This window comes from Sycon ciliatum, chromosome 10 (genome assembly GCF_964019385.1).
Source record: "Sycon ciliatum chromosome 10, ocSycCili1.1, whole genome shotgun sequence".
Classification (NCBI taxonomy): domain Eukaryota; kingdom Metazoa; phylum Porifera; class Calcarea; order Leucosolenida; family Sycettidae; genus Sycon; species Sycon ciliatum.
This window is the reverse complement of record NC_088652.1, coordinates 28,434,055-28,459,307: the sequence shown is the minus strand read 5'-3', so window position 1 is coordinate 28,459,307 and position 25,253 is coordinate 28,434,055. Positions and strand designations below refer to the sequence as shown.

Sequence of the window (25,253 nt, the reverse complement as noted above, 5' to 3'; positions counted from 1 at the left end):
ATTCCATTGGTGACACAATTATAGCTTCTGATCGGTGGAATATGCTGCCTTCCACTGTTCGCTCTTGTACAGATTATCGCCCATTTGTTCGTTCATGCTTAACCTTTCTAGGGGCTCCCGTAAGAAGACCATAGGTCTGTGGGAAACACCCTAGTAAAATAAATATAATAAAAATAATACCGTTAATATCCTTTAGCCAAAAAACAAAAGAAATTATAGCAATAAAAACTGCTTTATGGCAGTTTTCTAAAAAAAGTTATTGTGTTCTAGTCCATGGACCCCGTTTAAAAAGTAAGAAATTAACGAAATGTGATAGCCGAAAATTAAAATTTCACACAAAACCTCACAATAATCACACACAGGATGCGAGACAACCTTTTCCCCTCGTGGTCCTCTTTCACATGCAAGCATGTTGGCGCAGTACATGTACTTGTACAAGTACAAGTGTCGGAATAAACAAGTGTTGAAAGCCGTACTATTAGATCTTCAAGTGTCGTGATTATTGTGAGGTTTTGTGTGAAATTTTAATTTTCGGCTATCACATTTCGTTAATTTCTTACTTTTTAAACGGGGTCCATGGACTAGAACACAATAACTTTTTTTAGAAAACTGCCATAAAGCAGTTTTTATTGCTATAATTGCCTTTGGGGATGACGCGAAGCGGCGGATGCTTCATCCGATTCAGGCAATTGGCGATAGGATCTCTCTTGGAGACCCCTTGAAAAGGCGGATCTCGGCCGAGCTCCTCCGCTATCCCTTGCATATCAGGAGATTTGCGGACGAATAGGTGAGGGTGGGCCCTACACTGCCTCAGCAGAATGAGATCCATGGTAAGGTCGACCCTCAAATATTTGGCACACTTTGAGTTGCCCTCTCCCTGCGGGGAACTCACGATAGACGCAGATGCCGAGACAACGCCAGCAGGGCTACTGCAGTACTGGGAGCAGGAGGCATACCGGGGCTGGTAGTTGGTGACAAAGCCATGATTCCAGGATACTTGAAATGAAACAAAATGCACACTTGATAAAACGTTTCACAGTTCGAGAGAGAGGAAAGCGTCAAGATTGACAAGAAGTCCTGACTAGTACTTTAGTAAGAACTAGTAGCTACATGCGCAAGAATGAGTACTCGTAGTGCGCCGTGTACTAGAGCACGCGCGGAGCATTCGAAAAGTATTCGAAAAGTATTTTCTGTTTGCGGGCATTTTTCAGTCGAACAAAGCCCTAGTTTCGACTGATTGAGTGCTTTTCGTGACGATTCTCGAATTTCATTCGAATATTCGATTTGCTGATGCTCCGTATTCATGCATTCTTTTACTTTTAGGACAATCAAGGCTTGAAAGGAATAGTTGAAGCCAGCAAGGTTTTACCTGAGGAAATACGAACGCAGGCTTCCGCGGCGAACGACATTGCGTGCTCGGCTGTACAAGTCACTTGTATTAGTCACCACAAAGCGAAGCGCGGGAGGGAAAACTCGATCGCCTGATGTCCACGCTTCCTCGACTCAAAGCTAAGGGATTCGCTTGACAATCTCAGACAGTTTGGCGCAGAGACTGTCAGCAGCACAGCTGCCATCATGATGGCTTCATGTCACTGCACAACACTAGCTGCACTTGAAATAAAACTCGACGTGTCAAGAAGAGTGATGATATCGATTGTGACGTTCTTCTCTTTGATCCATATCGACGTGCAAATGACTCATTCCACAACACTGCTTTTCTGTCGCGTGGATGATTATCGATTGTGGAATCGTTTCAAATACTTGAAATGACCAGTTCATTCGTCAAACTATTCAGTTAGTATTTACTATAATTTAGGCTGTTTGCGCGGCTTTTGCTGAGGAGAAATAGAGGCTGCTCTTAGAGAAAAGGTTGGCAAGGTAGCCTCTCCGTAGACCATAACTGCAGTACTATGGAGGCTGCACTGAGGAAGCCTGGCGTGGTGTATCTGTACCAATTCCCTCGCTGCACCAGATCACCCAGCCCGTCGCCGTACTGTTGGAAGGTAGAAACCGTGATTGATTCCTCCGCATGGCCAAGATCGACTACATAGTTACAGGGTCGTACACAATGGGCCCGAAGGGGAAATTACCTTTCATTGAGCTCGACGGAGAGACCGTGGCCGATTCGGACTTCATCATTGAATTCCTGATAAAGCGCTTCAATCTGACGATGAATGATCACCTTGATGAGAGGCAGAAAGCTGTCGCACACGCCATGGAACAGATGCTGGAAGAAAACACGATAATGTAAGTGGTCAATGACAGTACCCGTATACCCCGCTCTTCCGCGCAGTGTCAAATCTACATGTACATGATTGTAGATCTAAATAGCGAGAGTTCCCAGATTGCCTAAAGTGCTCAACACCACAAGGATGGAGCATTACCACAAAGGCAGAAGAGAACAGAGACAGCCGGATAGGTCATTGTTGTAACGCTGCGTTTCATGCACGTAGCAAAGCTAAGGCAATCCTCAGACAACTGATCGGTTGTCTGAGGATTGCCTTAGCTTTGCTAAGTGCACTGAACGCAGCGTTTTTTGTTTGTTTGTTTTTTCACGATGGCGTGACGCCAATAAGGACGATTGATAAGTGTGATAGAACTGATAGTGATACTAGCCAGAAACAGCTATAAACAGCTATTTATAGATGGAAATTAACCGGGGAGGAAAGAAGCAATGGATCATGAAAAACAAACGGGGGCAATACCGTTAGCAGGGGTGATCGAGATGGTTAAAAGTACACGTTTGAGATATCAGAAACCAGGGGATGCGCGGAGCAGGAACAGGTACTACTCAAAAGAAGACTGGATGCATTGTTTCGGGCAGAATTTCTACGAGGTTGGGTTGTGACGTCGATAGGGAGGGAGTTGTAGAGGGTCAGGGCACTGTTGATGGGGGAATCTCGGTGCCTGTTTGTATGTGCGTGTCCGATGGAGTAGATCCTTGTGGCTGTCGAAGGGTGTATGGTTGGTGTTGACGTTGTGGTGCAAGATGTGGTTGTTGCAGGTGTGGTGGGGAGATTTGGTGGTGGATGTCCCATGCTAGTAGGACTTGTTTAACAAGGAGTCGTGAGCTCAGGATGGGAAGCTTTGCGTGATGGAGGAGGGAACTGTGGTGAACTGGTGCAAAGAGGGGAATCCGAAGGCAGATGCGTATAGCACGGCGTTGAATTCTCTCCAGTGTGTCCCGCTGTTGCTGTGTGGTGTTGGAGAGGGCAAGGAGGCCATATTCGAGAACGGGTCGGATGTAGGTCGTGTATATTAACAATAGGCTGGAAGCGTTCATTGTGCCACGTGTCTTGTGGAGTTGGTGTAGTAGTTTTTTTGGCTTTGTTGGTGGTTTCTATGATGTGTTGGGTCCATCGCATATCGTCTTGGAGTGTAACACCAAGGTGCCTATGTTGGTGGACCTGCTGCAGCCTAGTCGAGTGGAGCGTGATGTGGATGGTGTGTTGGGGTTGGAAGGAAAGGACGACGGTTTGCATGGTGTTGACGAGGAGATGCCAATCCTTCAACCATCGTCCTGCTGCGTCCACGGCACGTTGGAGGAATGCAGCTGATAAATCCCTCTTTAAATGCGTCGCGATGAGTGCCGTGTCATCGGCGAACTGGCTGCATTTGGTGTAGGAGTTTGTACATGCTGGGGGGAGGTCGATCGTGTACACGAGGAAAAGAAGAGGCCCCAGGACAGAGCCCTGGGGTACTCCAGCTGGAATGGATTTCCATGATGACAAAGCGGAGCCAACCTTGACGCGTTGTCGGCGGCGAGTCAGGTAGCTTGTGAGCCAGGTAAGGGCAATGCCACGGACACCAAGGTGCTCGAGTTTGGCCAGGAGGCCAGCATGCCAGACTCGGTCAAAAGCCTTTGATAAGTCAAAGAAGCATGCTGACACTGCCTGACCAGCATCTCGGCTGGCGTAAATCTCATGCACTAGGCGGGAAAGCTGTAGTTCAGTACCATCCTTAGATCGAAAACCAGATTGGTCGGCGGGTAGGCGGGGCTCGATGTGGGTGTAGAGGCGTTGGTGAACAATCTTCCCCTGAACCTTGCTGACAATGCTCAGGAGCGAGATTGGCCTATAATTGGTGACCTCTGCATGAGAGGCTTTCTTGTGTAGAGGACTGATAGTGGCGTCGCGCCAGTCCTGTGGCTGCTCGCCTCGCGAGAAGGACTCATTGAAAAGCGTTGCGAGGGAGCACGATATTTCGTCAGCAGTGATCTTGAGCAATTTCGTCGGGATGCCATCGTACCCAGCCGACTTCCGGAAATCAAGAGCGGAAAGGAGTTTTCTGACCTCCTCCTGGGTGGTGATGATTTCCTTCAGTTTGCTTCCGATGATGCGCGACGCCCCAATCTCTGGCACGGCTTCAGTTGGTCCGGAGACGGACTTCTGGCTTTCCGAAATGAAAAAAATTGTTAAATGCTTCCGCCTTTTCTCCGTCTGATCTGTTTCGTTCGCTGAAATAGGTGGAAGCTCCTTTTTCGGGGACGACCGCAGTGACTTCATTAACTGGTACAGGTTTCGCTGTGGGACACCAGTTACGTCGCCTTGCGCGGTAGTGGATACGAAGGCGGATTTTGCTTCTCTCAGCTGTGTTGTGGTCCTATTGCGTTGAGTTACGAACGTGAGCCAGTTCTCGGCGCTGCGAGTTCTGAGATACTGACGGTAGAGCTGCTGCTTGAGTTACAACAATGACCTAGCCGGCTGTCTCTGTTCTCTTCTGCCTTTGTGATTGTAGATGTACGTGTACAATTATAAACATGTACATGCACAATGTAGATCCGGGTTCTAGCGGGGGGGGGGAGCGCCCCTCCCCACTACTCCGACCCCCCCCCCCCCCCCCCCCCACTACACTGATGCCCCCCCCCCCCCCCCTACTCTGCTAGCGCACCACCCTACTCATTTTTCGACTCTTGCGATTTTTCAGCTCGCACAACGAAAATACCGTCACAAATCAATCACTCGTTCCGAGTGCTCTGTGCAGCCGTACCAGTGTGTTGCATTTTTTTGTGACAAAGCAATAGTGGAACCGGCGAAAAAAATAGGCGAACTGTTTGGTTGCCCTAACCCCCCTCCCCAGGCCCCACAATTTTCCCTGGGTAGAACCCTGTACGTGTACATGACACAGGCCCGCCGGAACCGGTCAGGTTAACACCGGACCAACTTTGTACATGTAGCTGCTGGCAATGCTGCGGAGGGCATACGTCCCCGCCATGTTCTACACAAACTGTACGAAAGACTCTGGTACGACCGGACCAATTGAAAACTGCTAGCTTCCGGCGGTCCTGCATGGTGTTATCATACTCGTAAACGGCGGTTACATGTATGTGCATGTAGACCAAGGGGCGTGTTCGCCTGGGGTGATCTGATAGCAGGGCAAGCACATCGAGCACGCAGAGCAGTCAGTTCCCAGACGAACGCGATGGAGCACGCAGAGCAGTCAGTTCCCATGCGAACGCGATGGAGCACGCAGAGCAGTTTCTGTGACGTTGACATGGAAAACATGGCGCGGCGCCTGAGTTCATCCTTTTTTCTTTCGATTTTGAGGGAATTTCAAATGGTGAACGGTACAGGTAGACTCCCTCTAATTCGAATACGGTATAATTCGAACATTCCGTGTAATTCAAACTTTTTCGTCGTACCGATCTTCTGCAAGTCACTTCAAGTCAAAATCGAATGCATAATTCGAAGTACGAAAAGTGCGCCGGTTGGATAATTCGAACCCAGTCTTCGTACAGAAGAGCTATTTACAGTACATTGGCTATGCCCTTTGAACGCTTATTTCGAAGTGAGATTGAGTTGCTATCCTTGTAATTCGAAGTTCATTCTTTTCTCCTTCTCTACCCAAGAGTAGCTCAGAAATCGATCGATGGTCCGCTGCAGGATCGACTATAGCGTTCAAGAAACCTACCTTCTCTCGAAATTTGATTCAAGCCCGTGTGAGGCAAATTGCAAAGGTTTGATTGAAGACGACTTCTTCCAGGTGGCTGACTCTCTTCGCGGATCTCGATGGCCTTTCTTGCCGCGCCAGCTCGTGCGCGGAGATATTGGCGCACAACAACACTATTGTCGTAAATATTGTCTATGCCTATGCTTCACTTCCGTTCTTCAGAACGACGTGTTGCTGGCCGACGGCCTTTCATGACGCGGATTAGGCAGCGCAGTTCTTTTCCGTTGAAATTGTTTCAGGAAAGCTGCAGTGACTGACAACTTCTTCACTAGAAGATGAAGATAATGTCAAAATGATTTTGTGTTGATCCAGTGTTTTGATGGTCCGTTGTACACGACCGGTACGACCACCTACATGTATGTTTCGTTGATGCAAATAAAAATGTGCAAAAAATATTCAGCATGCGATTTCAAGCATTTTGACATACATATCAGTGCATGGGGCTGCATTTCGATAATTAGAAGTTCCGGATAATTAGAAGTTAGGGCCTGGCAATTTGAGGTTCGAATTAAAGGGAGTCTACCTGTATAAATCTGGCCATCTCCACCTGATATCATCCTATTCAATATCACCTTCTCTGATGAGCCTTATGAAGGCGAAACAGCTGTCATGAGGAATTTCAGTACAGGTAGACTCCCTTTAATTCGAACCTCAAATTGCCAGGCCCTAACTTCTAATTATCCGGAACTTCTAATTATCGAAATGCAGCCCCATGCACTGATATGTATGTCAAAATGCTTGAAATCGCATGCTGAATATTTTTTGCACATTTTTATTTGCACTGTAAATAGCTCTTCTGTACGAAGACTGGGTTCGAATTATCCAACCGGCGCACTTTTCGTACTTCGAATTATGCATTTGATTTTGACTTGAAGTGACTTGCAGAAGATCGGTACGACGAAAAAGTTTGAATTACACGGAATGTTCGAATTATACCGTATTCGAATTAGAGGGAGTCTACCTGTATCTACCTGCAACCCTTCCTTGTATAGCTGTTGGTGTGTGTAATGGCTACCGAGGGTAGCAGTGAGTCGGCTGTGAGAGCGCATAGAGGAGAGGAGAGGAAGAGTACTTTAGATTTTGAGGGAAGTTAAAAATATGATATCATAATCTCATTTTTAGTAAATTGGGTGTTTCTTGCATCCATGCCTTCATTTGCTGTTGCTTTATGCCTTCTTTTTGATGGCTGCTGTTGTTAATTTGGATAGGAATAAAAACGATCCGCCCACTATGATAGTACCATCATGACCTTCTGACCTTAAGCACAGTCATGACCTTCTGACCCCAAACACGGTCATGACCTGCTGACCTCAAACACACAGTCATGACCTTCTGACCACAAACACGGTCAGGATCTGACCCCAAACCAAGTTCTTACGTTCATCTGGTGCGCACATGCGTGCATGTGTGTGTGTGTGTGGGGGGGGGGGGGGATTGGGGATGACTGGGTATCTACTTACCCTCATCATTGATGTTGTGTCACTGTGCAGGGCTCTACCTCACCATCATGCCAGGGTTAGACACATGCAGGACATGCCCTACATGTTAGAGACAAACCCCGGTTTCTTCTTCTACTGGATGGTGCGCCTGAAGGTCGGCAAGACGCTCGAGGCCGTGCTCAACGCGCAGGGCCTGGGCCGGCACTCCGTCGCCGAGGTGGCCACCATTGTCGGCAAGGAACTCGGCGCGCTGTCCGCGCTGCTGGGCTCCAGCCATTACGTCATGGGCGACACGATGACGTCATACGATGCCGGCGTGTTCGGCATGATGGCGTCTCTCTACTACCTGATCCCGGACTCTGACCCGCGTCGCCTGATGGACGGCAAGTATTCCAACATTGGCGACTACGTGAAGCGCCTACGCGCCGAGCTCTATCCCGATTGGGACGAGCTGCTTTGCAAAGGATAGAGAAATCAAGGGCAGAGGGTGTGTCGAGTGAGAGTAAAATAAAGTGGCTGCGTGCTAGGACGGGAAACGCATCGCCGCACCGCATGGAGAGCCGTTACAACTGCTGCTCTCTAGACAATATCTAGGTGTCGGCCTGTCTACATGTAACGTTATCTGTCTCTATTTCTGCGTCTTTTTTTGCAATTGTTTGGCCAGTCACTCAGACAGTCAGAGCTCTGCTGATGAGACTAAAGACAGCCAAAGCAGTTACCATGGTTACTTGTCTGGAGATTGAGCCCATCTCTTCTGATCTAGGCAGCAAGTGAGCGTTAGTTATGGCTGGGCAGCGGATTTCTTTTCTCTGCTCTTCCAGTCAACGGCAAGCGTTTGACGGCTGATCCTCTTCCTGATCAATCTTCTTCTGATTATCACTACTCTCCTGAGCATTCAGCCGAGACAGTTGACGCGCTCCTGGGTAGCTGCAGGTGCGGTTTGCACCATGGCATTGGGACCTGTTGATGAAGTCTATCCACAGCACATCCAGTGTGTGTGTGTCTGTGCGTTGTTGCGTGTTTTCCGAGGCGGTTTTAATGAGTGTCTACATTTTAATGATCTGTCTCGTGGCACAAATAGTTGCGCATATCCTGCAGGAAGGACGTAATAGGTGCTATTGAATATTGTGGCTATTTCCCCCTGTTTATAACAACTCCTACTGTATGTTTTTAGGAAATTAGAGGCCACATGCCACGTACTGCTCTTTTCTCTCCGAAACTCAACACTTGCAAGCCAGATATCAAAGAAAGAAAAAATCATCAGTCACACCACCGGGACTCCTCTATTAATTTCCTAAAAACTTGAAATTCTCCGTGAAGTCCAAATTTGAAATTCCTACTGTATGTTGTTATTACAATTCTGAAGTCTAGTTCTTCAACTGACCGGTCGGCTTTTCCACCCAAAGTGCGTTTATCTAAAAATGATCTTTTCTCTCTTTTTGTTGAAAAAAGGCATTCGAGCTGACAAGCTCGTTCCCATACAAAATGTAGCTCTGCCAAAACACTGAACATCGTTTTCACATCACTGATTTATCGCGATTTTACTGATTTATCGCGAGATTTATCGCGAGCTCCGGTGTGGGGAGCAAACCTTTCTTACTGATTTATCTCTTCTTTTTATTACTAAAATTATGTACATAACTGTTGCATACATGCACATGTAGCACTTTAGTTTCAGCCGTTAGCGGTCACAAAATTATTTTACCGTCGTCGTCGCCACACACTTTATCAAGTACATGTATTGGTGAAGGCACTGACAGTTATTTTTACTTTTGTACTTAGCTCTAGTCTAGAGTAGTGATCACATTGTAGGAAAGAGAAAATGTTTCACCCGCAAACTCATACATTCACTGTAATAGTGAACTTGAAGCGCGTGTTAAATGTCAGCTACTTTTTTGGTGATGGTTGACAGGAGGACAAACTATGTTCCTGCATGCACGCTGGAGCCACCATACACTGATCATCTAGCAAACAGGCCGGTGTGCGATTATTATAATAATAATAATCTTTCCCTCAAACTAGTCAAAATTTTAGTATTATGAGGATAATGGAATGTTCAGCGTACAAGTGCCCCCCTCCACACACACACACACACAATGCCAGTAACTGTATGTCACATGGGTGTCCCCCGGGACGGGAGAGATTCAAAAGGGAACTGTGGACAGCCGCGCATGCATGCAGCGGCCGACTACCCCTGAAATTCACACTTTCTCTGACTTGAAAGCGATAGCAATGCACGTCCCAGGTGAGGACAGCGTGCAGAAACAAATTCACGGCATCATCATCATTTTCTGGACCTGGATCCAACTGCATTTACCCCTGCTGCATGCATCCAGGGAACTGAGGTAATACGTAACCGGTGACAAGCAACAAGTAACAATATTATTCTGGATTGCTAAAATCACAGTGCATGGACCTGATATTGTTGGGCAGTCCATTGATCAACAGGTACATGTATACTTCCAATAGAAAGCACATACATACATGGACGTAAATTACATACATGGATGTACATTACATACATGGTATTAGAAAATCCAATACTAGTACTGAAGTACAGTGCTAGTATTAGATTAACTTGTGGATGGTTGTGGTAAGGTCACTGTTTCCCAACACAATGTCCTCCACCTTGTTTCATGCTGTCAAACCAACAACATAATAATTATATTATGTAATGTATATGGCCCCGCAACCAACAAAGGTGGCTGACACGACAATACACCTTCAAGCAGCCGAGCAACAGATCCAGCCACTACCTAGCGTTAGTGCACCCGCTAACCGGACTAGCTGACACACACACACACACACACACACACACACACACACACACACACACACACACACACACACACACACACACACACACACACACACACACACACACACACATGCACAAAGACTTACACAGACTCACAACACAAAAACGCGGAGGGGGTAAGCTTTTCTCAAGCATGCCTGAAACAACATCCAGCATGAATTGGTAACGGACACTACACAAAGGACACATTAAAACAACAACCGACAAAACCACAGGAAAGAGGGAGAGAGAGAGAGAGTGATATAGACATTCACAATAGACAGCGGAGAGCGTATGCAAACACTTTTAAGACAGCGTGCAAGCTGATCCACGAACAAAACAATACAGTGGCGGTCACAGTCGGCACGCCACCGGGGGCCAATCAAAATAACGAATGCGAACACGCACGTGAGGGTCAGAAGAAGCGCGAGGACCAACGGAACAGACGTAGACACAACATTCCGCAGAAGAGCGGAACGAGAAAAGAGGGCAAGGCATGCACGTAAAACGAAGAAGATAAAATGCTTATCTTGTTACATTGGCCTAGGGCGACGGCGGCACGAGCATTCACCAACAAACTGTGCCCGCGGTGGCGGTAGGCCACGTGAGACAGTTAGTCGAGTTAGGGTAGGTTACACAGCAAGCAAATGAACGACAGTAATGGCGCGAGGTAATGCAGCCGGCAGCAGCGCACGTGATAAAACTAATAAACAACTCTACTGGGGTTGGACTAAAAGCATCTGCTCATCTAAATGCTCAGCAAGGGATACATTGAACGCTCCTGGGGTTGGGGACACACACATAGAATGGAGACCAGCAGCGGAGTAAACCGATCCTGGGGGCAGGGTGTAAACAAAGAAGAGATAAATAGGCAGAGATAGAGAGCGGAACCGTGGGACACCCGTGGGGGGGGGGGGGAAGGGAGGGTACGCTGGAGCTAATGAGAGACGAGGCGAGAGCTTGCACTCTTGGGCACACACACAGCACGGTAGGATCAAGACAACAGTAGTAATCTAAGTGTGAGCAACAGCAGACGACATGCACAGGACTAGAAAGGCAAGCAGAGGTTGTACTTGGCACGAGGGGGGGGGGGGGGGGGGGGGAGGGTGGAAGGTATGCTATGTATACAAATGTACAGTTCTGACCAGTACAGGGCTGGGCGTGCAAAACGACACAAGTTTCGCTGGCAGATCAGAAACCCAGCCATGGTGGGATAGAGAGCAGTGGCGCAGCTACACCATTCTTGCCACTGTCATGGAGGCACACAAACACAAAGTGAACGGACGAAACAACCAGGCAATGATCGTTGTGATGAGAGTCCAGAGGTTGCCGACCGACAGGCTAAAAAACAGCACACGGACAACGTCCGAGTATTCGACTACAGTACCTGAAAAAGAATGTCGGTGCGACGCAAGCTGTCGTGGCATGATTTACTTTGTGAATGCGGCGGCAACGGCCCAGGTCATCTCGTGGGCGTTGGGCTTGAGAGCTTCGACCTCCGGGTCGAGATCGAGCAGCTCGCGGACTCGCCGCGTTGCCACCTCGTAATCCTCGTCGCTCAGTGGGGCAAACGCATTCTCGAGGACGTCGGACGCATGCGCCAGGAAGATGAGGGCCAGCTGGCGTCGGTCCATGCGATGAGGGTCGTTCTGCCAGCGTGACAGCAGTGAATCTTGCACCTGTAGCACAACAACAATGATAACACACAGCAAACCACACCATACCGGTCAAGGTATGCTTTTTTGATTTCGCCCGCGCAGGCAGGTAGAACGTCATCAAAAAACGTGGAGCACGCCCGCGGTACCACGAATGGCGAGTGTCAGTGGAGCCGCGTTGCTCCGCTGCATGCAACCAAGTGCCGCAGAGCAGCAGTGGAACCTGGCCCTAATGGACTAATTACACCATGTAGTGTGCAGCAGCCCTGCATACCCAGTACATGTGTTACATACAAACCATGTAGTGTGCAGCGGCCCTGCATACCCAGTACATGTGTTACATACAAACCATGTACAGGTAGACTCCCTTTAATTCGAACCTCAAATTGCCAGGCCCTAACTTCGAATTATCTAGAACTTCTAATTATCCAAATGCAGCCCCATGCGCTGATATGTATGTCAAAATGCTTGAAATCGCATGCTGAATATTTTTGCACATTTTTATTTGCATCAACGAAACATAGGTGCAAGGTGGTCGTACCGGTCGTGTACAACGGATCATCAAACCACTGGATTGACACAAAATCATTTTGACATCTTCATTTTCTAGTGAAGAAGTTGTCAGTCACTGCAGCTTTCCTGAAACAATTTCAACGGAAAAGAACTGCGCTGCCTAATCCGCGTCATGAAAGGCCGTCGGACAGCAGCACGTCGTTCTGAAGAACGGAAGTGGAGCATAGGCATAGACAATATTTACGACAATAGTGTTTTTGTGCGCCAACATCTCCGCGCACGAGCTGGCGCGGCAAGAAAGGCCATCGAGATCCGCGAAGAGAGTCAGCCACCTGGAAGACATCGTCTTCAATCAAACCTTTGCAATTTGCCTCGCACGGGCTTGAAAGAAATTTCGAGAGAAGGTGGGTTTCTTGAACGCTATAGTCGATCCTGCAGCGGACCATCGATCGATTTTTGAGCTACACTTGGCTAGAGAAGGAGAAAAGAATGAACTTCGAATTACAAGGATAGCAACTCAATCTCACTTCGAAATAAGCGTTCAAAGGACATAGCCAATGTACTGTAAACAGCTCTTCTGTACGAAGACTGGGTTCGAATTATCCAACCGGCGCACTTTTCGTACTTCGAATTATGCATTCGATTTTGACTTGAAGTGACTTGCAGAAGATCGGTACGACGAAAAAGTTCGAATTACACGGAATGTTCGAATTATACTGTATTCGAATTAGAGGGAGTCTACCTGTAGTGTGCAGCAGCCCTGCATACCCAGTACATGTGTTACATACAAACCATGTACTAGTGTGCAGCGGCCCTGCATACCCAGTACATGTGTTACATACAAACCATGTAGTGTGCAGCAGCCCTGCATACCCAGTACATGTGTTACATACAAACCATGCAGTGTGCAGCGGCCCTGCACACCCAGTACATGTGTTACATACAAACCATGTAGTGTGCAGCAGCCCTGCATACCCAGTACATGTGTTACATACAAACCATGTAGTGTGCAGCGGCCCTGCATACGCAGTACATGTGTTACATACAAACCATGTAGTGTGCAGCGGCCCTGCATACGCAGTACATGTGTTACATACAAACCATGTAGTGTGCAGCGGCCCTGCATACCCAGTACATGTGTTACATACAAACCATGTAGTGTGCAGCAGCCCTGCATACCCAGTACATGTGTTACATACAAACCATGTAGTGTGCAGCAGCCCTGCATACCCAGTACATGTGTTACATACAAACCATGCAGTGTGCAGCGGCCCTGCACACCCAGTACAGTCAACTTCGCTAATAACGACTGCGGATATAACGACAATTCGCGAATAACGACCGAATTTCCATGCCCAGAGCAAAGTCCCATCTAACTGTATACATTAAATTTTAACTTCGGATATAACGACTATCTGAATAACGACAATTCGCGTATAGCGACATGCTTTTAGTGCCCCGTGGTCATATTCACTGCTTGAATAACGACTTTCTGGGCTTTTGACAGCTATTTCAAGTACCTGTCAGTCAAGTACAATACCTGTCATGCAGAAGTACCAGAACCTATGGTGCACTGGTGATGGATATTATTGCACACATGCAAGAAAATGCAGCCAAGGGGGGGGGGGGGGGCTTTTTCTTCCTTTTTTATGTTGGCTTCAAAATTGTTGGATTTACCAGCACACCTATATGTATACAATGTACATGTAGTTGTACATGATTGTACAGTAATCATCATACATGTACATGTCCCTGGCCCTGTAGATGGCTCAAAAAGGCATATTTTTCAATTGATTTCCCTTGCATATTGAATTTTTAGTTCCTTTCAACTGCAATATGAAAATAGAGTACACATTGACATAGAGCAAGAAAAGAGCTTCATTTTGATATGCATATCATACTATACAAAATATGGGTTCACATACATTCAAATGGGACTTCGGTTATAAGGACATTTCGCGAATAAGGACACTTTTCTGATGCCCCGCCGAATGTCGTTATTGGCGAAGTTGACTGTACATGTGTTACATACAAACCATGTAGTGTGCAGCAGCCCTGCACACCCAGTACATGTGTTACATACAAACCATGTAGTGTGCAGCAGCCCTGCATACCCAGTACATGTGTTACATACAAACCATGTAGTGTGCAGCAGCCCTGCATACCCAGTACATGTGTTACATACAAACCATGTAGTGTGCAGCAGCCCTGCATACCCAGTACATGTGTTACATACAAACCATGTAGTGTGCAGCAGCCCTGCATACCCAGTACATGTGTTACATACAAACCATGTAGTGTGCAGCAGCCCTGCATACGCAGTACATGTGTTGCATACAAACCATGTAGTGTGCAGCAGCCCTGCACACCCAGTACATGTGTTACATACAAACCATGTAGTGTGCAGCAGCCCTGCATACCCAGTACATGTGTTACATACAAACCATGTACTGTGCAGCAGCCCTGCATACCCAGTACATGTGTTACATACAAACCATGTAGTGTGCAGCAGCCCTGCATACCCAGTACATGTGTTACATACAAACCATGTAGTGTGCAGCGGCCCTGCATACCCAGTACATGTGTTACATACAAACCATGTAGTGTGCAGCGGCCCTGCATACCCAGTACATGTGTTACATACAAACCATGTAGTGTGCAGCAGCCCTGCATACCCAGTACATGTGTTACATACAAACCATGTAGTGTGCAGCAGCCCTGCATACCCAGTACATGTGTTACATACAAACCATGTAGTGTGCAGCAGCCCTGCATACCCAGTACATGTGTTACATACAAACCATGTAGTGTGCAGCAGCCCTGCATACCCAGTACATGTGTTACATACAAACCATGTAGTGTGCAGCGGCCCTGCATACCCAGTACATGTGTTACATACAAACCATGTAGTGTGCAGCGGCCCTGCATACCCAGTACATGTGTTACATACAAACCATGTAGTGTGCAGCAGCCCTGCATACCCAGTACATGTGTTACATACAAACCATGTAGTGTGCAGCAGCCCTGCATACCCAGTACATGTGTTGCATACAAACCATGTAGTGTGCAGCAGCCCTGCATACCCAGTACATGTGTTACATACAAACCATGCAGTGTGCAGCGGCCCTGCATACCCAGTACCGGTACATGTGTTACATACAAACCATGTAGTGTGCAGCAGCCCTGCATACCCAGTACATGTGTTACATACAAACCATGTAGTGTGCAGCAGCCCTGCATACCCAGTACATGTGTTACATACAAACCATGTAGTGTGCAGCAGCCCTGCATACCCAGTACATGTGTTACATACAAACCATGTAGTGTGCAGCAGCCCTGCATACCCAGTACATGTGTTACATACAAACCATGCAGTGTGCAGCGGCCCTGCATACCCAGTACATGTGTTACATACAAACCATGTAGTGTGCAGCAGCCCTGCATACCCAGTACATGTGTTACATACAAACCATGTAGTGTGCAGCAGCCCTGCATACCCAGTACATGTGTTACATACAAACCATGTAGTGTGCAGCGGCCCTGCATACCCAGTACATGTGTTACATACAAACCATGTAGTGTGCAGCAGCCCTGCATACCCAGTACATGTGTTACATACAAACCATGTAGTGTGCAGCGGCCCTGCATACGCAGTACATGTGTTACATACAAACCATGTAGTGTGCAGCAGCCCTGCATACCCAGTACATGTGTTACATACAAACCATGTAGTGTGCAGCAGCCCTGCATACCCAGTACATGTGTTACATACAAACCATGTAGTGTGCAGCAGCCCTGCATACCCAGTACATGTGTTACATACAAACCATGTAGTGTGCAGCAGCCCTGCATACCCAGTACATGTGTTACATACAAACCATGTAGTGTGCAGCGGCCCTGCATACCCAGTACATGTGTTACATACAAACCATGTAGTGTGCAGCAGCCCTGCATACCCAGTACATGTGTTACATACAAACCATGTAGTGTGCAGCGGCCCTGCATACGCAGTACATGTGTTACATACAAACCATGTAGTGTGCAGCAGCCCTGCATACCCAGTACATGTGTTACATACAAACCATGTAGTGTGCAGCAGCCCTGCATACCCAGTACATGTGTTACATACAAACCATGTAGTGTGCAGCGGCCCTGCATACGCAGTACATGTGCTACATACAAACCATGTAGTGTGCAGCGGCCCTGCATACGCAGTACATGTGTTACATACAAACCATGTAGTGTGCAGCGGCCCTGCATACCCAGTACATGTGTTACATACAAACCATGTAGTGTGCAGCAGCCCTGCATACCCAGTACATGTGTTACATACAAACCATGTAGTGTGCAGCAGCCCTGCATACCCAGTACATGTGTTACATACAAACCATGTAGTGTGCAGCAGCCCTGCATACCCAGTACCAAGAGTACATGAAAACCAGAGTGTGCAGCTCGGATGGGTTGCTGTCACGGCGAAATTCCGTGATTACATCATTTTAGTGATGTAGTGCGTACAAGCAGGATTCAAGCAGGTCTCTTTCTGCACAACTGCAGCTCAGTTGTACGCACTACGCCATTTCCCGCCTCAGATCTGGGCCAAATATGATGTAATCACGGAATTTCGCCGTGACAGACACCCATAGCAGAAAAGGCCCCAAGCTGCACACTCTGGTTTTCATGTACTCTTGCCAGTACATGTGTTACATACAAACCATGTAGTGTGCAGCGGCCCTGCATACGCAGTACATGTGTTACATACAAACCATGTAGTGTGCAGCGGCCCTGCATACGCAGTACATGTGTTACATACAAACCATGTAGTGTGCAGCGGCCCTGCATACCCAGTACATGTGTTGTTCTGAAGACAGTATGCAGTGGTGTGCGTTCTGTGTGTTTTCTGTGCGTTCTCTGTGCGTTCTCTGTGCGATCTGTGTGCGCTCTGTTCTCTTGTGTATTCCCTGTGCGATCTGTGTGTTCTTCATGTACTGTGCAGAAGACTCCAGATATTGTAGAATTTACGAGTGTCACTATTATTTATCTACTGTGTTTATTCTATATTTTGTTAATCCTTCGTTCTTCCGAGAGCACAGTCAAAGCGTTTACTAGGAGTAGTTACTAGTACATCACTGATTGTTACAAGCAGTTTACAGGTTACAAAACAGCTGGTGTTGTTTCTAAGTTGATTATCTCGAATTCGAATTGTTACTTATCTTTGCATTCCTTCAGAAAGTCCGTTCTGCAGCTTTAGTCCGTCCTAGTGTAGGTTCTGCTCTGACAAGGCTTGCCTTCACCCTGTGGGTGCTAACACTCTCTGACAGGACATGGTTGAAATTGCTTCGAGTTCCTATCAGCACAGATCTTCGTTTTCCTTGTTCTTTGAACTTCCTTTGACTTCTACTTTCGAATTTCACTGTTTGTATTATTTTCAGACTTTTCTTGATTTTCCATTATTTTTGTCCACTGCGTGCCAGTACAGCTTGTGTATCGTCATGGCAGCGTGACATCATTGTTTTTCTCATATGCATGCACGTGATCTACGCATTTCTTCTTTGGAGCGCTGTGTGCCACGTAGCTTTGCGTGCGCCAGTGTCTTCGTTGTTGAGAGTTCTTGAGAAGACGAGCAAGTTGTCGTTTCGGTTTCTGATGTGCGGTGGAAAGCGTCTCCACGCGTACATTATCTGGTAGCAGAGGATGGTTAGAGGTTCAGTTTAGTTTAGTTGTAGTGTATGTATCAAATTTAGTTGTACCATGGACGAACTACGATCGGCAAAGATCCGAGTGAAGTCCAATTTCACGAATATCAAACGTGGAATACTGACAAAGCTGCACAGTGAGACCACGCCCATAGACGCCAGAGACCTGAACGCTGGGATAGATGCACTGAACAATGCGGCAGAGGAGGCAGTGCGGGTGATGCTTGAGCTGTGCAAGCTGATGAGAGCGGCAGGTCGCCCTACTGAGGCAATATACGATGAGCTGGACGAGCTCCAAAGCAAGTACGATAACGTGTTGGAGCAGGCCAGCGAAGTGCTCGCCGAGATATGCTCCGCGCGGCCCAGTCGTGGAGGGAGATCTCCAGCGGGCAAGGAGAGAGCCCAGAGAATTAAGGAAGTGCGGGATCTGCTGCAAAGATCGGAGATCGTTGCTGAGAGCGAGGCTGACAAGGAGGAAAAAAGTGAACAGGCACCAGAAAAAGAAAAAAAAGAGAAATTTATGCATACTGTGCCGAAGCGAGAACCGCACCAGGGACCTGTCGGTCTGGAGTCAGGACTCTTACCGAGTAGTCTATCTGGGTCGTCGGCACCGAGTTCCTTGAGTGGGACTGCTGCCAGCTCGGGGACTGCTGCCAGCTCGGGGACTGCTGCCAGCTCGGGGACTGCTGCCAGCTCGGGGACTGCTGCCAGCTCGGGGACTGCTGCCAGCTCGGGGACTGCTGCCAGCTCGGGGACTGCTGCCAGCTCGGGGACTGCTGCCAGCTCGGGGACTGCCGCTCGCGCTCCGAGTAGCAGTAGTACTAGTAGCAGTAGTACAAGTACGTCGGCTAGTTCTGTGCCTGCTGCGGCTCCCATCAGTACGTCCGCTAGTTCGGTGCCTCCTGCTGCTCCCATCAGTACGTCGGCTAGTTCTGTGCCTGCTGCCGCCTTTAGTAATAGTATGTCGTTGAGGTCTGTGCCGGCTGTTGTAACAGCTTCAAGGGGCATAACCTCGGTTGTAAACTCGGGTCAGGCTGGACCACTGACAGCCAGTGGCGGAGGCAGAGCCACCAGTCAGCCTGTAAGAGCACCAGTGACCAGTACTAGCCTTCCGCCAGCAGTGTCAGCACCGAGTGTAGTGGCACCAGCACCGGTAGCAGCACCAGCACCATTCGCAGCACCAGCAGCGTTCACAGCACCTGCACCGTACGCAAACTTTCCACCAGGTGGAATGGTAGAGCCATGGCGGCAGATGCCACGAGTCGGCATTCCAGTTTTCACCGGAAACCGCAAAGAGTACGAGCAGTGGCGAGCTGCCTTCAACGCATGCGTAGATGTCTCGCCAGCCAACGATGCGTACAAGCTGCTGCAGTTGCGTACTTACCTGAAGGGCGAGCCGCTGGAGACGATCAGTGCCCTTGGGTACTCGCCAGCAGCTTATGCAACGGCAAAGGCGAAGCTTGAGCGCAAGTACGGCGGCAGTCGAAGACAAATTGCTCTGCAGCTGGAGGACATTGAGAGAATGCCAACCGTCCGCAGTGGTCGCCAGCGCGAACTGGTGCGGTATTCTGAGCTGCTGGAGATCGCAATAGTAAACTTGACAGATGCAGGGCGTTCCCATGAGCTGGGTCCGGGAACTCTGTATAACCAGCTGCTGCGAAAGCTGGATGAGAAGCTGATCGCGCAGTATCAGCGTTGGCTATTCGTGCAACAGCAGCCAGAAACAGTCACCATGTTAGCAGTGTGGCTGGAACAAGAGGCAGAGTTCCTGACTGTGGCAGCAGAAACGGCAGACGGGATCAGCATATCCCAGCCAGCAGCGTCAGCACATGCGCCTGCCAACCGGCCAGCTAAGCCAGGATCTCACCCATACAACAGATCTTTTGTGGCTCGTAGCGGAAAGTCGTGTGAAGTATGCGGCGATGTCCATGGCGTGTGGCAGTGCGACCAGTTCAAAGGAATGACTGTTGTAGAGCGCTGGGTCAAGGCCAAAGCAGCGCGTCTGTGTTATCGGTGTCTGGCGAGTGGTCACCGCGGCAACGACTGTGAACGGACGAGAGTTTGCGGCGTTGATGGTTGCGACTCCACGCACCATAGGCTCCTGCACGGGCAGCAGCAGATCAAGAACAGAGATCCGCCCAAGGACAGACCAAGCACAAAGAAGCAAGGTGTGTACCTCGCCACTGAGGGGGAGGCGCAGGAGTCTCAAGCAGCAGCAACGACCATGAAAGCCAGTGGCGCTGGGAATTTGGCTTTGCGAACCGTACCAGTCATGATCGGCAATGGCAACAGACGTGTGCGTATCAATGCTCTACTGGACGACGGCAGCACGCAGACGTATGTCAGCGCCCGAGTAGCAGCAGAACTTCAGCTAAGTGGACCAAGCTCCAAGATATCAGTCGGAGTACTAAACGGACAGCGCTCAACGTACGACACCCAGGACGTCGACGTGCAGCTCAGCAGCGTAGATGGCAGCTGGGAGCGCAAGATCCAGGCGAACACGCTACAGCAAATCACTGACAACATGCACGCAGTGAATTGGTCAACAGAGCAGCGGCATTGGCCACATCTCAAGGAAGTGACATTTGCCAGCTTGCCGAAGCGTAGAGAGGTAGATATGCTCATCGGCATTGACCAACCAGACATCCATTGTGCGCTGGAAGAGATACGTGGAGCTCCTGGAGAACCTGTGGCGCGTCTGACAGTGTTAGGGTGGACATGTGTCGGTCCCACGACGTCGACAATGGCTAGATCGTCATTGCTCCAGTACAGCTATGCGTCAGTGGTACGAGACCAGTCAGATGTAAACACAGAGCTCAACCGCACGATGCAGCGTTTCTGGGAGGTGGAAGTGAGTGGTACCCACCAAGATCCAGCAATCGCACTATCTGTCAGTGACGCAGCAGCTCTGCAGACAGCAACATCGTCACTAACGCAATCGGCAGGACGGTACCAGGTAGCTATCCCCTGGACGGAGAAAGTGTCAGAGCTCAGCAACAATTTCGGCATGGCAGCGCAGCGGCTGCGTAACACGGAGAGCCGACTGGCGAAGAATGAGACAGTAGCGGCAGCGTACAACGGCACAATCAAGGCGTACGCTGAGAAAGGCTACATTAAGGAAATACCGTATGATCCAGCCGCCACAACCAGCTGGTATTTGCCTCACTTTCCGGTAGTTCGGATGAACAAAGACACCACCAAGGTCCGGATCGTTTTTGACGCCGCAGCAAAGCACCGCGGCATCTCGCTGAACGATGCAATTCATCCTGGGCCAAAGCTGCAGCAAGATTTGTTCTGCATCCTGCTGCGGTTCCGCAGTCGATCGGTGGCACTTGTGTGCGACATTCAGGAAATGTACCTGCAGATTGAAGTGGCTGAGAATGATCGTCAGCGTCTACAGTTTCTTCATCGCGACGAGCAGCAGCGCATCAAGTGCTATCAGTTCCAGAGATTGGTGTTCGGGCTGAATGTGTCACCGTTCTTGGCACAGTTCGTTGTGCGGGAGCACGCCCAGAACAATGCCAACCAGCTTCCACTAGCGGCCGAGTCAGTACTGAAGTCGACGTACATGGACGACACCCTCGACTCTGTGGATGATGAAGTCACCGCCCTGCAGCTATACGAGCAGCTGACTCAGCTGTGGGGCTCAGCGTCAATGAAAGCACGGAAGTGGCTGTCGAATTCCGAGGAGGTATTGAAGAACGTGCCGATCGACGATAGAGCCTCAGTAATCGACCTGAGCAGCAGCGAGCTACCGGCAACGAAGACACTCGGAGTGGCATGGTCCGCTCAGGACGATGTGTTCTCCTTCAACTTCAGTCCGGAGCATGAACAGTCCGTCACGAAGAGAGCATTCCTGAAGAAACTGGCGACAGTGTTCGACCCCCTCGGCCTCATCGCACCGTTTGTTGTTCAGGGGAAGATCCTGATGCAGGATATCTGGGCAGCAGGTCTGGACTGGGACGACACGCTGACGCCCACACTACTAGCAGCGGCCACAGAGTGGTTTCAGCAACTGCCTCATCTCACCAAGGTAGCAGTTCCTCGTTGCATTCGATCACGCGGCAGTGACGATGTGGAGCTGCACGTATTCGCTGACGCATCCAGTGTGGCATATGGCGCGGTTGTCTATGCCAGAAGCAAGAGCAGCGACACTGTCCAAGTATGATTGGTAGCCGCCAAGACGAGAGTGACACCGCTCAAGGCCACCAGCATTCCGCGTCTGGAATTGATGGCAGCAGTGATTGCAGTGGAATTGGCAACCTCAGTGACATCGGCGTTGCAGTTGAGTATGGACAAGGTGGTCTTCTGGTCAGACAGCATGGACGTGATCCACTGGATTCGAAGTGCCAGTCGCAAGTTCAAGCCATTCGTTGCCCATCGTATTGGACTGATTCAGACGGCTACGCTACCTCAACAGTGGCGGCATGTACCGACAGCGAGCAATCCAGCGGATCTCGCGTCACGTGGTGCTACGGTCTCAGCATTAGTCAAGAGTTCATTGTGGTGGGAAGGTCCGCCATTTCTCCACAGTGACTCAGCCGACTGGCCGGCATTGCTAGCAGGTCCACCGACAGCCCCGAGCGCTGAAGAGTTTAAGCAGAGCAGCGCAGCGGAAGCAGTGAGCTTCGTAACTGTTGCACAGCCGCCAGGATTTCGCCTGAAGCCCGAGCGATATTCCGATTGGTTGCGTCTCGTGCGAGTGACAGCGTGGGTTATGCGCTTCATCGGCAACTCCGCTGGCCGGACTCGCATCACCAGTGAACTGACAGCAGCAGAGATCAGTGACGCCGAGCAACTGTGGATCGCGCAAGCTCAGAGCGAGGCGTTTAGCGACGAGCTGAAGAGTGTGCGCAACAAGCAAGCAGTGCCAGCCAGATCAGCGCTACTGAAGCTCAACCCCAAGGTCGACGCAGATGGGTTGCTGCGATGCGACGGCCGGACGCAGTACGCCGAGTGGCTGCCACACAACATGAGATTTCCAGTGATCTTGCCACGCAATCATCACGTCACGCAGCTTATTGTGAAGCACCATCACGAGCTGCAGCAGCATGGCTGCACGAACCAGACGCTGTCGTCGCTAAGCACAACGTTCTGGGTAGTGTCTGCCCGTGAAGCCATTCAAGAGTGGGTGCCAGCCCTGAACCGCCGGACCAAGTGGCCGCATGCACAGAAGAGCCTGCAGCCTGATGATGCCGTTCTCGTACTGCAGTCGGACACTCCGCTTGGACCGTGGCCTCTGGGACGTGTGGTCAAGGTGTTCCCAGGAGCAGATGGCAAGGTGCGTGTCGCCGAGGTAGTGGTGTGCGGCAAGCGCTACGCTCGCCCGATTACTTAGCTGAGCCCACTGGAGTTCTAAGCAGGGTTGATCCGTGTCTGATCAAGAGGGGGAGAATGTTCTGAAGACAGTATGCAGTGGTGTGCGTTCTGTGTGTTTTCTGTGCGTTCTCTGTGCGTTCTCTGTGCGATCTGTGTGCGCTCTGTTCTCTTGTGTATTCCCTGTGCGATCTGTGTGTTCTTCATGTACTGTGCAGAAGACTCCAGATATTGTAGAATTTACGAGTGTCACTATTATTTATCTACTGTGTTTATTCTATATTTTGTTAATCCTTCGTTCTTCCGAGAGCACAGTCAAAGCGTTTACTAGGAGTAGTTACTAGTACATCACTGATTGTTACAAGCAGTTTACAGGTTACAAAACAGCTGGTGTTGTTTCTAAGTTGATTATCTCGAATTCGAATTGTTACTTATCTTTGCATTCCTTCAGAAAGTCCGTTCTGCAGCTTTAGTCCGTCCTAGTGTAGGTTCTGCTCTGACAAGGCTTGCCTTCACCCTGTGGGTGCTAACACTCTCTGACAGGACATGGTTGAAATTGCTTCGAGTTCCTATCAGCACAGATCTTCGTTTTCCTTGTTCTTTGAACTTCCTTTGACTTCTACTTTCGAATTTCACTGTTTGTATTATTTTCAGACTTTTCTTGATTTTCCATTATTTTTGTCCACTGCGTGCCAGTACAGCTTGTGTATCGTCATGGCAGCGTGACATCATTGTTTTTCTCATATGCATGCACGTGATCTACGCATTTCTTCTTTGGAGCGCTGTGTGCCACGTAGCTTTGCGTGCGCCAGTGTCTTCGTTGTTGAGAGTTCTTGAGAAGACGAGCAAGTTGTCGTTTCGGTTTCTGATGTGCGGTGGAAAGCGTCTCCACGCGTACATGTGTTACATACAAACCATGTAGTGTGCAGCAGCCCTGCATACCCAGTACATGTGTTACATACAAACCATGTAGTGTGCAGCAGCCCTGCATACGCAGTTCATGTGTTACATACAAACCATGTAGTGTGCAGCGGCCCTGCATACGCAGTCCATGTGTTACATACAAACCATGCAGTGTGCAGCGGCCCTGCATACGCAGTACATGTGTTACATACAAACCATGCAGTGTGCAGCAGCCCTGCATACACAGTACATGTGTTACATACAAACCATGTAGTGTGCAGCAGCACTGCATACGCAGTACATGTGTTACATACAACTTTTATCTGTCTCATGATAGTAGTCAGTACTCGTACTCATCACGGTCAAAGTTCACCTGAGAGGTTCAAAGGTGCTCCCAAATAATGAAATATGAATGGGCACTGGATGCCAATACTCCTTATGTGTACCACGTCCGTGAACTGTGTGCATCGACTCTATGACCTTTCGACCTGTCTGGGATGCATACGGCTCTAATGCACCAATTAGGTGCAGTGCAATACATCATTGATGTCCAGTTGTGGTGCTGTCCCCTATGGCAAGTGTCGGATTTCACTTGCCACAATTGTACAAGGCACTGACACACACTAGCCCATGCGGCTGGTTTTCACCGACAATAAGCAAAGCACGTCCATGTTTGCCTACCCATCCCATCGCCCTCACATGCAGACATGCCTGCCTACCCATCTCATCGCCCCCACATGCACACATCCCTGCCTACCCACCCCATCGCCCTCACATGCACACATCCCGGCAAGAGTATCTGCAAAACGAAAATGCGTACAAACTTTCGCTCTTCGTCATGAAGTGCGAAATTTCGCACAGACTTTCGCAACTTTGGATGCGAAACGTGCCGGGAACGCGAACTGAACTTTCTTGGCGTGAGATCGAGTCATGGCGTACGTGCACCTGGCGCGTGTAAACTACGAAAGTGTGCAGAAAGCAAAGTTCG

At 49.2% G+C, this 25,253-nt stretch overlaps 4 protein-coding genes across 4 annotated transcripts in view; 3 read left to right on the top strand and 1 right to left on the bottom strand.

Moving 5' to 3' along the window:
- Positions 1 to 1,693: 1,693 nt before the first annotated feature.
- LOC135825723 (failed axon connections homolog) lies at positions 1,694 to 9,274 on the top strand. Its single transcript, XM_065338344.1, has 2 exons — positions 1,694 to 2,247; positions 7,440 to 9,274. The coding sequence occupies exons 1-2, from the start codon at positions 2,030 to 2,032 to the stop codon at positions 7,855 to 7,857; spliced, it is 636 nt and encodes a 211-aa protein (XP_065194416.1). The 5' UTR covers positions 1,694 to 2,029; the 3' UTR covers positions 7,858 to 9,274.
- Positions 9,275 to 11,736: 2,462 nt separating this feature from the next.
- The window catches only part of LOC135825942 (uncharacterized), a 39,237-nt gene continuing 25,720 nt past the window's right edge, over positions 11,737 to 25,253 (bottom strand). Inside the window, exon 7 of the mRNA XM_065338585.1 lies at positions 11,737 to 11,864. The gene's annotated coding sequence lies outside the window, so the exon portion shown is untranslated. The remainder of the gene's footprint in view (positions 11,865 to 25,253) is intronic.
- LOC135826824 (uncharacterized) lies at positions 18,102 to 22,214 on the top strand. The gene has a single exon (XM_065339427.1). It carries the CDS (start codon positions 18,102 to 18,104, stop codon positions 22,212 to 22,214), a length of 4,113 nt encoding a protein of 1,370 aa, XP_065195499.1.
- Positions 22,278 to 23,384, top strand: LOC135826823 (uncharacterized). Its single transcript, XM_065339426.1, has one exon. The coding sequence runs from the start codon at positions 22,278 to 22,280 to the stop codon at positions 23,382 to 23,384; it is 1,107 nt and encodes a 368-aa protein (XP_065195498.1).